The sequence below is a fragment of the Castor canadensis genome, chromosome 1 (genome assembly GCF_047511655.1).
Source record: "Castor canadensis chromosome 1, mCasCan1.hap1v2, whole genome shotgun sequence".
Taxonomy (NCBI): domain Eukaryota; kingdom Metazoa; phylum Chordata; class Mammalia; order Rodentia; family Castoridae; genus Castor; species Castor canadensis.
The window spans coordinates 196,773,765-196,787,228 of record NC_133386.1 but is presented as its reverse complement, the minus strand read 5'-3'; the positions used below and the strand labels follow the sequence as shown (position 1 = coordinate 196,787,228).

Genomic DNA, 13,464 nt, shown 5'->3' with positions numbered 1-13,464 from the left:
TAGGAAAGGCATGGTATAATTCACTCCAAGTATGAAGGCCTGAGAACCAGAGGACTTTAAATCCCAGTCCAAGAGCTGGAGAGAAGGAAATGATATCTACTTCACTGAATCCACTCATTCAAGTTCTAATCTAATCTGGAAAGGCCCTCACAGGCACATCCAGAAATAACATTTTATCTGTGCATTCCAAGGCCACTCAAGGTGACATAGAAAGTTAACCATTGCAGAGGTACAGTGCAAATAATGTGTCATAAATCATGACAAAGTCCTCAGTGAGGCTGATGGTCTTCTTCAAGTTCATGAAAAAGCATTCTTAGGCAACACATGTCACTATACCATGTACCAACTGTCCTGGCAGGGAAGAACTCCACATTTAATATATTTTTCTCTGGTTTTATTGCTGGACTAAGAAACTCCCAGGGAAACATCTATCTTAAGGGCAAATCTGGTGTCAAAAACCATCATCCCAGGCCAGGCATTTGATGGCAAATCAAGGTTAACCTGGGGAAAGCCATGAGATTCCATCTCAACCAATAGCTGGGAGTAGAGGAAAATGTCTGTCACCCCAGCTACAGCAGAAAGCATAAAATAGGAAGATCCCAGTACAAGTTGACCTGGGCAAAAAAGGAGACCCTATCTCCAAAATAAAAGGGCTGCAGGAATTGCTCAAGCAATAGAATGCCTGCATTGCAAGAAAACAACCCTGAGTTTAAACCCCAATATCAACAAATAAATAAATCATGAATAAAACCATGCCAAAGAGTCTCCAATTAGCCAGCTTCCCTAATACTGCCTGCTCAAGTCTCACACTTAGCAATCTCTACTTTGCATTTTTTCTTGGATGTTCTTACCCATCAAATCTAATTGCTTAGGAGATATAAAAGAATCATAACCAAAGTAGAATGCAAATGAGGGAAGCATTAGTGAGAATAGTCATTCACACAGTTTATGCCCATTTTGCTGAAGACAAGTAAGAAATGTGAATCCTGAAGGTCTAGGACAGCACTGAAAAATTATTTCTTCATTCTCTGTAACCATACCTTTCAAGTTTTCTTCCTGATTTATCATCATAGGTGGACAAATACATATGACCTCCTGACATTGCTCTATATTACCCTGAGTTACAGAAGCACAAATTACCTGAAGATGTTGTCATTACCCAATCATCCAAGCCCTCAACATTGCTGAGCCAGCCAAGCCCTCAATATTCCACTGCACTGTAGGAGAGATGCAACCATCACACCAACTGCCTTTAGTGGGACTCCTATTGTTTTCTCTTATTCCAAGCCAAATATGCAAAATCTGTGGTGAGTACACTTTGAGATAAAATTACTCTAGTGTGAGTCTTCTGAAGGCTATTTCGGAGTACTCTGGGCAAAGTCAACTAAGAAAAGACCCTATGCCAGTTTTATGTGTTTGAACTCATGGAAAGGAGGGGCAAAAAGGACAACCAGAAATGATGAGGAAAGTTCCACAATGTATATTGATTTAAGAGGGAACTTAGACTCTGCTAATTTGCTGAACTATTCTTCTTATGCTCTGATCCTCCTTACCACAGCATTCCTACCAAGTAACTATTTTGATCTTCTCAGTGATAGGAAATTTACAATCCCAGAAACTTCAGAAGATCATGGAAAGTTATCTTTTGATTCTAAAATGCAATCTGTTTTTCTGTGGTTCAACCGATAGATTTTATGTTAAACCCTAAATAAATAAATAAATAATGATAATAATCCCTTACAAACAATGAAGACTGCTCTCTTGTCACTATCAAGTTTAAATCTCTCAAACTGCATATCTCTCTTCCTTCCACACTTCCTAAAGAATACTAAAGTGGGATAAAAGAAAACTAGGCTTGGGTCTAGTTTGACCTCTTAATACCTGAATGACTCATTGTTTTTGAATTTCTGTATCTTCATGCATATTTATGAATGAGGATAATGAGGGGAGAGTCTTGAAGCACATATCTCCTGAAGAGTGGTGTACCTCTCAGGTTCATAATTTCTCTTTGTGAGTCTGTGCCCTGGATGTGACCTTCAAACCAATCCAAAAATGACTAGAGGGTATCATCTACAGCTTCATTTTCCTGATATTCTATAGCTAACTAGAGAAGATCAACAGCATAGAATATATAGTGGCATCCAAATAGGCTGAAGTACAGAATCTGTGAACTCAAGTTTTTCTTTCTGGACTGTCATTTCCCCTTTTGGGTTCTGGGAATAAGTGATCTCTGTGGCATTTCTGAAGTTCACTTCATTATACAAAATAATTGTATATAGACTGGTCAATGAAGCTGATTTGCATTGTTGACCAGAAACTAAAAGTCTTCTCTAATGCCAGAAAATCTTCTAAACTGGATGCTTCCACAAATTCTGAGGGAAATGGCTCACAACTGTGCTATTGTGTCCACAAGACATCATGAGCATCCTACAATCACTCCATTCTGATCTTCTTGACTACTTAGTTTACAGTGAGGAAAACAGAATGAGGGAAGTCACATTTTCTTATTACCTAAATAGAGTAATTGAAACTCTAGTGGCACTGTAAGTAATAATATGCACAGAATTTTACATCTTATTAAATAGCTATCCCATATCTACAAGGAGTTAGTATCTAGTTTTTAAATTAGAAAGTTATGTATCTTACGCACAGTCATAAATTAAGGAGCAAATAGTCCAATGAAAATGCTTCACTATCCCCATTAACCCATGAGATAATCTGGAAATGAGTAGGATTTGGGACTAATTCTCAAAAAGTACAGACAATTATATCGAGAAATTGTCTTACATTTTATGTGGTCTCTAACTGTGCTTATTCTCCTCCAACTCTTTGGCAAAGGGCTTTAGATGCTTTATTACTTCCACAGTAAAATGCAGCTTACCTCCATGCTTGCCCCTGGATTTTGGATGTTATAATCAGAGGGCTTTCCAAAAGGAGTATACTGCTGAAAGAAGGCCACCATGCCTGAACTACTGTGCAATTAGATAGTGAAGTTTTGGGGTCAGTCACCAATGTAACAGTTTTTCCCTTCATTCTGTCAGAGTTGACACAATAGACTTAGAAAAAGAGAAGAAAAGAACTGAATAGAGGCAGGGTCATAGATTGAGAGTCAGAGACGTGTATTTTAGTTTTAGCTAAATCTCCAATTATGGAGATTTCTTTAAGGACATTAACTGTAGGTCTTATACACACAATAAGGGAAAGATACTAGATATCTAAGGCAAGACTGATATTCTTCCAGTTACAATGGTAAGGCTGCACAGGCTGTTAAAACATTGGTTCACACCCATACGATTGTTAAAGAAGTAATGCCTAGGGTGTGAGATGCAGTTTCAATCCACCTCTGCATTATTTTACTAACACATCCAGTGGTCACTGAATTGAACTAGGTCTGTGTCATATATGTTATTAAATATTTTAATCTAAGCCTACTTCCTGGTCTTAATATTTTCTAAGTGTATATTTCTCACACATTAATACTGCTGTATAAGCTAACTGAGTTTACAACCACAAGAGTGATAGGAATCACAACTAAAAACATTAATGATGGAGAAACACCCATGGAGACATAGAAACTTGAACTTGGTTTGAATCCATTGTCAGTCTTGAACCAGTTATGTCAATACTAAGCCTCAGTTTTTAATTAAAATAATAGGGAAATGAAGCCACTCTTATCTAACTCATAATGTTATTGTAAAATTATTTTCTTCCTCCTCTGCCACAGTGGTAAATGAAAATAACCTCTTCCGTCTGGACCCTCTGTTCAACACAATGAATAAGTCAAATTATGCCATTGGAACTGCATCTGCCTATGTCCTGCTTTCCCTCAGAATTGTTGGGATCTCGATCCAACCCCTAAACAAAACCCTTTCCCAAAAAATCAGAGATAATGTGAATGAGAATGGTGAGTACCTAAATTTTCTGGAAGACATAGAAAAAGATCCACCAATATAAAAAATTACCTCCTACAATCCTGATAAGGGTTTGTCCAAAGTAACCCAGTTATAGCCCAGCTGTAACAGAAGGTGCCTCATAATATCAATCAATAGGTCTTGCTTCCTTGGATCCTAATACCATTTTCCTCCAACAGTCCCCAAGAGAAAGCAAAAGAAGACAAAGGTTCTTATCCATTAACATTGTATTATAAGATAGCTGAGTTCACAATGGATAGGGATATGAATGACAATATGGAAAGCTTACAATAAAGAAACAGCTATGGAGAAGTTCTGATTTGAATTCTGTATGAGTCCAGCCTTAACACTGAGACATTCAAGTAACTATTATGCCTGAGATTTCTAATTAGTATAAGGGGAATGAAGCCATGCTTACCTCTTCATAATATTATTTTAAGTATCATGAAAAAACTGAGAGATTTGATACTCTACAACACAGAACATAAAAATTCATTGATGTTATCCAGAAAGATGGCAGCCAAAAAGTAGAACATCCCAAGGATTTGTATTTATCAATTCTTCTTCTTGTTTCATTTTTACTAATCTTGCATGATTCTCAAATTTTATGAAAAATACTGAGATATATCTTGCACTGATACACCACATCCACAAAAGGTTATGCCTTTGGAATAAATAAAACAACACAAGGGCTGGAGATGTGTCTCAGTGGTAGAGCACTTGTTTAGCATGTGCAAGGCCCTGAGTTTATCCCCAAGTACTACAAAAATAGATAGATAGATAGATAGATAGATAGATAGATAGATAGATAGATAGATTGATAGATACATGGATGGATGGATGGATAGATGGATGGATGGATGGATGGATGGATGGATAGATAGATAGGCAGACAGACAGATAGATAGATAGATACATACATACATACATACATACATACATACATACATACATAGTAGAGAGATAGTTAGGAGAACAATTAAATATTAGTAAAGCATAGAACAGGAGAAAAGAAACTTACAAGCAATATAAGTCAGAAGAAAGACAGGAGAAACAAAAAATCTGTGTACCTTGTTAAACTTGAATATTTTACTTTTCAGAGACAAATTTAAGTTCAGGAGCACTTGCTTTGAGTATACTGGCTTTGGGAGCTTGTCATACCAAAGACATAAACTTTATTTACGATCATCACCTGATTGACCATCTAAAAAATAAATTCCAGAAAGAAATTGAATATATGGGTAAGGATCAAGTATTCAGAGACTCTAGACTACCTTGTCTTTGCCTTTCCTGATTTAGAACTGCGTAAATTTTGCTCCATTCTATTTTCCCACTTATTCCATTATACTTTTGTAGGTCACTTTACCTTTCCTCTTTCTGCATACATCTTGAATTTTCTTTTTAATTATGTTCAAGTGACCATTGACCTAGGTGAAATACCGCTTTATATATGATGTCAGGTACACATACACACATGCATGCACACATGCATGCACACACACAGACACACATACATACACACAAGACACAATGTTCTAGTTGTCCAGGAGCCTGACTTTGAGAAAAATAATGAATTCACCAGAAACAGCTGAACAATACAGGACAAAGTACATTATAACTTGAAAAAATAGGCTGTCTATTGTGGCAGTTTGTGAGATGCATGTTTTTATTTCAACTACCATCCAATATTTATCCTATTATTTATTAAATCCCTCCCATGCAATCTCCCTTTGACATACCTACAACCAATACTTTTACTTATATTTATAACATTACTATTGAAAATGCAAGAGGCTTGGAAGTAGGAAAGCTGTATCTTAGTCCCAGCTCTGTAATTACATTAATATCTAGAAAGCATTTTATCTCTTTAGTGCCAGATCTCCTGGCTTATAAAACTGAAGTAGCTGAGTTGAATTTGGTGGCCTCTAAGGTCCTTTACATTTCTCAGGCTTGCTCATCCTATTGGTGATCTCTCCCTTCTGTAACTTACCTCTCTTTAAATGTAGAGAAATAAAAATGAAGTACAAAGCAGTAGGTTGAAAACTGCAATACCTCATAGAATTTCTGTAAATAAAGTATGTATTCTCCTCTTTCTTTCACAGAAGAACAAAATGGCAATCCGCTGACTGACTACTACCAGCTCAGCCTTGATGTTCTGGCCTTGTGTCTATTCAATGGAACATACTCACCCAAAAAAGTTGCTGATTTATTTGCTCCTGAAAATAAAAACTTTTATTTTCATGACCAGTTCTCAGTAGGTGAGTTATTAAACCCAATTCTCTTGGTGCACAGGACCTGGTCACCAGTAGTAACCCTTCCTCTTAGGATTTTTCCACCAAAATTACTTAGATTTTTTTTTACTATCCTCTATGCCCTAATCCTCTCAGAAGAGAATTTTCTTTGGTGGAATAATGAATAATGGGTGAAAACCAAGCTTCTGTCTAGATGTATGGTAAAATAGAAAGACCTGGTTTCTACCCAGCCCTTGACCTGAATTTTTCTAACTGGAAAATAAGTATAGCACATGATACTATTCATAAAAATCATTTCAGAAAGCATAAGAGTTTCAAAAAGAAAATGCAGAAGAATTCATTAATTGCCACTGTCTCAAATTTGTTGGGACAATTTGGATACATTAGTTGACTTGAACAGCATCCTTCCAGCAATAAGGTTCAATAAAATCTGTACTCATAATGGAGAAGGACCAATTTTCCACTCTGTCAAATTAAACATATAAGAAGAAGTCTCCTCTATCTGGTGGAATGGTTCAAGTGGTAAAGCACCTGCCTAGCAAGCATGAGCCCTGAGTTTAAACCCTGTACCATGGAAGGAAGGAAAGAAGGAAGGAGGAAGGGAGGGAGGGAGGAAGGGAAGGAAAGAGAGAAAGAAAGAGAGGAAGGAAGGGAGGGAGGGAAGGAAGGAAGGAAGGAAAAGAAAGGAAGGAAGGAAGGAAGGAAGAAAGGAAGGAAGGAAGGAAGGAAGAAAAAAGACTCCTATGGACAACCTAAATTACCTTTAAGTACCTAGATATACACGCTCATCTTTCTCCAAGAAGTTCAAACTAAATCACCATTCATTGTTTCTGGATAGTAAGGAAATTGTGATAATTCTCATACTCCTTTTCCTGTGAGAGAAGGAAGGTACAATACTAAAGGGCAAAGGAGAAACCAAATATCATGCCTGAAAAGTACCCATTATCTTCTCACCTTCCTATATCTTCCCTCATCCTCACCCTTAAAGTGGTTTATTGGGGAGCAATTATATTGTCACTTTCTATTCACTGTAATGAAATGATTAGGAACATACAATGACATTTTGTCTATCATTCTTGGTTTTCTTGATTTCTTTGCCAAGTGGCTGAAAAATGGAAAAGATGAGAACAACCAAGATCTAAAACTGGAAGAGTTATTTGTGTGTATGAATTCACAAATCCATGTGTTTTATAGCTTAATGGAAAGTATTAAGCATGGGGTACATGAATGCTCAACATAGGGAAAGAACCAAACTATGTGAGTGACTAGTACTGAGAGATAGTTACTATATCTTGAAATTCTTCTTTCTGAGCATCAATTACCATGACTAACTTTTCCAGTTTTTCTTTCAAATCTATCCTACTTTTATCCCTGAAACTTCTGCATCCATAGTTACCACTCAGTCCAAGAAAAACTGATCTTTTGTCACCCAACACCAATGTTTTCTTTCCTGATAGATACTGGTGCAATGGCTGTCCTGGCTCTGATATGTGTGAAGAGAAGTCTAATAAAAGAGCAGACCAAAGCAGATGAAGATCTAAAGCATATTGAAAATAATATACAGACACTGGTAGAAAAGATTCTGTCTGAGAAAAAAGAAAATGGTCTCATTGGAAACACATTTAGTACAGGAGCAGCTATGCAGGTAAGTCAGGGGGTAAAACAGGAGGCAGAGAAGGGAGTCACGGAAAAAAGAAATAACCACGATCCTTTCTTATTGGCATCCTAAGAACTTGGTACCCATTATGTATTTCCTACATTAATTTTGAGTATGCTTATTTGAATCCCATCTCTTGCCTAAAATATGCTCTTCTTATGTTGAATCATTAACTATCAACATCCATTGCCCCTGCAAGTTCTTTGTGAAATTTGAAAGACCAATACAACCAATCTTGGTTTATCACATACCATTTCACACTTTACTATGCACTGAGGTTTTACAAATTCATATTTCTTTCCCAATCAAATTGTTATCGTAGAAGTAGTAACTGACAGTGATAGGAGCAAGAGCTATTATTTATTTGGGCCACTAACTCGTTAATACACATGACAACCCATATGGAAAACATTATTATGTCCATTTCCTAGAAAAGGAGCATGAGTCACAGAATGTCAATAACTTTCCTAATTTTACAAAGCCAGAAAGTGGTGCAAATGGAAACAGGACCTAGAGAGTTGTTCTCAAAACTCACACTCAGCACCTATACTGCCATGCATGTACTTCCTGAGGTCTGGCATTTTAATTCACCATTTATTCAAAGATTTACTCAACTCTACAAAGTAGACACAAGCAGAGAGCAAGGAAGGGTTATAGAGAAAAAAATTCACAGTCATTAGTATGAATATTTGTTTGCAAGCTGACATAGGGTGAGAGGACTATGAATATTTGTTTGCAAGTTGACATAGGGTGAGAGGACTATCATAGAAAATAAGACAGCAAAGAAAGAGACTGAAAGCTAAGAGATAAAATTATATATCTTAAAAACAAAAACAAGATGCTTAGCCAGGCCAGCACAGGATTCTTGGGAAACCTTAAAAAGTTGAGGCATGCTATATGAACAGACATCCAAAATTTTTGTTTTTTGGGATTTTTTTTTTGGTTTTTGATTTTCTTTTTGTTTTTGTTATTGTTGTACCCAAGTTTCTTTGTTTGCCATGTCAAGTTTGAACTTAATATAAAGCACAGTTTCCCATTTTGACTGCACGCTTGAATCACCTGAAGCAGCTCTTAGAAAACACCAACATATAAACTCCCACATGAGCCAGCAAATATAGAAATTGAGGGGTAAAGCATGGGTCTTGGTCTTGTCTAAAAATCCTACAGATAATACAAACACAGCAGGACTGACAGCTATTTAGTTACAAGAATATTTTTAAGAGAACATGTAACATGATAAGTTCTGTTTTCTTAATATAAAACAAATGCTTGTTAATGACTTGATTAGGTTTAAGAATCACCAAGAAAAGGATGCAAAGGAGAACTGTTTTCCTGGGAAACTACAGAGCATTGTGTACAAGTACAAACTATTTCAGCTATTCTCTGCTCACTCCAACACCCTTCTAACCTTTACTACCCCACAATTCTCTCCTTCAATTAAATGTACATTCTGGTGCCTGGATATATTCTGTTCAGAAAACTATGAGGTTCTCCATTGTCAATCAACTGATATTATACATTTCACTATGAGAGTCAAGCGTCTACCAATCTCACCTAACTTCCTTCTCTAGCCTGTTCTTCCACAATTGTGCTGATTGTTCCCTGTACACCAGTCCTCCTAGACAGGGAAGGACCATAGAGACTTGTTAAAATGCACATCATGCTAAGTCCTTGCCATTCCAACCTTAGGCCTTTGTTCATGCTTTTCTTTCTGAATATACAGCAGCCCTCCTTATTTCACCTCCAAAAATTTCATTATAACATCAAAAGCCAACCTCAAATACCACTTTTTCCAATGAATCTTTTTCTTGGCCTAACAAAATATATGTAAGCATGTCTCCTCTTTTGAAAGGCCATACTTCTGGATAATTCCCATAGGGCATTCATCCTAAGTCTCCTTTTACTATAGATTGTTAACCATATTTATTGAGTACTTCCCTTATGACAGATATTTTTATAGTATTGAGAAACAGGAATGAATATGTGAAAAACATCATTAGAACTTGTGTTCTTAAGCAGTTCCACACAACTTCACCCAAACTATTTCATAAGTTTCTTCACACCAAGAAAGATAGCTCAGTTATTTAGGTGCTAATGTGGAGTCAATGTCCAATAAACACTTACAAAATTAGTTAGATTTAGATTTTCCCACCTTTATTTGAACTGTCTCTCATTGTCTCTCCCTTTGTTTTGCTCCCATTAGGCCCTCTTTGTCTCACCAGACTATTACAATGAAAATGAGTGGAACTGTGATCAAACTCGAGACACTATACTCAAGAAAATTTCTCAGGGAGCATTTAATAAAGCAACTCTTGCAGCACAAATCTTACCTTCTCTGCTGGGAAAGACCTACTTGGATGTGAACAAAGAGTCTCCTTGCATCCAACCTTTAGGTATAAGCACTAAAGGGTAAAATAAACTCTTTTGCCTTTTGGCATCACAACCAACGCATGTATGTGTCCAAAGATGTAGGTGAGTTTGGGACAAAAGGTGACCAGGTAAGCTTCTAAAGAAAATCTAGCAGTTCCCTAGTTTCAGTTCCCTAGAAATCAGTTTTCATTACAACATCAGGGATTACAACCAGCAGAGAAATTGTTCTTAGGATGGTAGACATCATGTGGTTCAAGGAATGATAATCAAGGTTGGCTTGATTAAATGACATCTATCTCCAAAAAGATATTTTCTGATTGTTGGATATAGAAAATGGTGAGCATTCTTCTCATTCTAAACAAATTATACACAAAAGGCATCATGTTTGTGACTTTCCTTTATTCATTCTGAGTGACACTTCTGAAAAATAAGACATCTGTGTAGAAGGAATAGGCAGCATTTTGGGAGAAATGTAACATGAATCATACAATCAAATAAATGATTTTGCAACGTGGTAGAAAAAAGAAAACATTTCCATTTATGTCTGCTCATTCCTGGTTCAGCCACTTACATATTTAGGGACCTTGGGCAAATGTTTAACCTTTAAGTTTCAGTTTCCTAATGAAGAAAATGAGATTGTAACAGTGTCTAACATAGGCTTTTATAAGTAGTGAGTCATATAATCCACATAAAATTTTTAGTAAAATATCTGCCGCTTAATAAGTTCTTAGTAAGTGTTCAAAAATAAAAAGGGAGAAAGGGAGAATTTGGCAAGTAGTACCGGACTCGAGATTCTGGCTTCTCTATATATTTATATAATATATAGATATATCTTTATATATAGCCATGAAAGAAAGATGATAGATAGATAGACCTGAACCCTCTATGAGAAATTGGTATTAGGCAACTGAATTGTTTAAACAACTGGGAGTTGAACAAAATGCCAGTTTTCACAAGCCAGTGAATCTCCAGTTATGTCTACTTTAGTCACATGAAAGATTTGTCCCTTGATTAATGATATTGGCTCCTTCCACAAAATCATCTCTACATATAGGAAAGGAATTCTTACATAGGAATTAGCTATATGTGAAAACTCTAACACCATTTTTATTATTCTGAATATTTCTCTCTCCATCAGGTAACTTCAACATCTCCATTCAAGTGCCTGAGCCTGTGACAGCTACTAACTCACCCTCATGCATCTCAGTCCATTACTCTGTGAAAATCAATAAAACATATTCCACCAATGTCAGTGTGTCAAGAGGCTCTGTCTTCCTACATGTAATGGAGGAAGCTCAGAGAAGGAATAATACTATATTTTGGTAAGTCTGAACAAACAAGGTGTAGGCATTTGCTCTAATTTTGAAAGACTCAGTAACAATATATCTGACCAGAGTGCAAATACATTTAAAAGGGTTCAGCATCAGTACCTTTACCATCCATGCACATCTCACAGCAGGGTTTAAAAATAAGAGGTGATGTTTCATCCCCTAGCACATAGGTTGTATTAAGTTAATGTCCACCTAACAGATGAATGAATCTCAGAGAGCTCCCTTTTATTCAGAAGCACTCTAATAAATAGAACCTTTTGAGCTGGACATCTTATAGGTTGAAGAGAAGTTCTTACATATGTTTGAATCACTGATTTCCTTAAAAATCAGATGAGTCCCATGACTGCTTATCTCAAAAATGAACATTAAAAAATGGCATTTAAATTGGGAATTTCACAGATGTCCTAAGCCTCTGCATGTTTCCCTTTCAGGAAATTCATAAACCTGAATTGGCCTATAAAGATCAAATATCAAAATCAAGATATTGACTTTGCTTCTGAAAAGTATGGTTTATTTGGATCCTCAAATCTACTAGGCCTTTATTACAAACATGGTATACAATGCTATAGAAAAAGCAGTAATAATTACACATATATAATATAATAAATATAATATGTATTATAAAGCTAACTGCATAGGCTTCCAAAGAAAATAGCACTAAGGAATATGAGAAAGACATTACCCATTTCACTTTTTAATACACATGAAATACCATATTACTCCTTCCCAATACTCTTTCTTAAAACTCAGCTTAGGATGTATCTAGGACATGAGGTTATTTCTACTGCTGCAGCATCTTCAACAGTTACTATCTTTGGTGGAGGGCTGAAGCTGCTAACTAAAAATAATCTATTATGGCAGTCAGCTGAGCAGAAAGCATAGACATCATGTCTTCAATATAGCCTGGGATGCAGAGTGCCTAAGAAAAATCTCTGACTATTGTACATTACTGCAACTCCTTTATTCTCCCCCACAGCTTTACAGTGGAGCACACCTCATTGGGCCTCTATGTCAATTCCGTTCAGGGCATAAAGGCCGACAATAGTGATAGGACCTACTGGCAAATTCTCAGTGGAGACAAACCACTGGAAGAAGGTAAGAAGAAATATGCCAATACAATCCACAGAATAAAAATGCCCAAAGCATTCAGATGTGAGGTTGTGACCTTTTATGGGAAATGGGTCAATGGGCTGGGAGACATATTACTTACTATCTGGTAATACGGTGATCAAATTATTCGACCTAACTCTTTTCATTATTCTTTTCAGGAGTTGATAGCTATGTTGTCCATAACGGAGAAAACTTGGTGATCCGCTGGAGCAAATACTAATAGGCTCGGACCTTCCTCAGGATAGAGCTTTTGTACTGGAAAACATGTAGAAATTTTCCCAGTGCCTCTTTTTTTTCATTGTCCCAACACAATGGGAATGTTGATTAACTCCCTTTCTTTCTCTAGATTTTTAATAAAAGATCATGGCTTAATCAGTCAATTTTAATGGATTTTATTAAATTGAAGAGCATCTCAGGAACAAGTGAGGTTAAAAGAAATTAGTGCACATGTCTAATAAGCTGGGTTCATTCACATGGATATTGGCTGCATTCCTCTCTCCCTGGGTGTTGTCTGGAAGCAATTCTCAGTCCTTCACATTGGCTTCCCCATGAAGCAGGGTTTCCTGAGATAGAACAAAAAGTGCTTTAGAACTCTCATCTTTGTTTACTAATTCACTCACTCAAGTCACAAGTGCTGGGGATAAAGTGGTGAGGAAAAATAAACAATGCTCAGCTTCCATGGAGTGGACATTCTGAAGGACAGAGAGACACAATAAACAACTACACACAGTGTAACAGTGAGTGATGTGTTATAGCAGGAAAAGCCTTGATGTGTGGTGATTTGTGTGAGGCTGTCCTTTATAGGTGCTCTGAAAGGCCTCTCTATAAGCCTC

At 36.6% G+C, this 13,464-nt stretch overlaps 1 protein-coding gene across 1 annotated transcript; it reads left to right on the top strand.

Annotated features, from left to right (window-relative positions):
* The first annotated feature begins 1,077 nt into the window (after positions 1-1,077).
* On the top strand, positions 1,078-13,003 carry LOC109695332 (transcobalamin-1). Its single transcript, XM_020177818.2, has 9 exons — positions 1,078-1,307; positions 3,725-3,904; positions 5,012-5,152; positions 6,014-6,169; positions 7,621-7,808; positions 10,024-10,213; positions 11,329-11,512; positions 12,498-12,616; positions 12,790-13,003. The coding sequence occupies exons 1-9, from the start codon at positions 1,229-1,231 to the stop codon at positions 12,849-12,851; spliced, it is 1,299 nt and encodes a 432-aa protein (XP_020033407.2). The 5' UTR covers positions 1,078-1,228; the 3' UTR covers positions 12,852-13,003.
* The last annotated feature ends 461 nt before the right edge of the window (positions 13,004-13,464 follow it).

Coding starts and splice junctions, on each gene's coding strand:
- LOC109695332 (XM_020177818.2), top strand. CDS start 1,229: ATGCAACCATCACACCAACTGCCTTTAGTGGGACTCCTATTGTTTTCT. Junction 11,513..12,497: donor AGGAATAATACTATATTTTG/GTAAGTCTGAAC, acceptor TCTCCCCCACAG/CTTTACAGTGGAGCACACCT. Junction 12,617..12,789: donor AGACAAACCACTGGAAGAAG/GTAAGAAGAAAT, acceptor TATTCTTTTCAG/GAGTTGATAGCTATGTTGTC.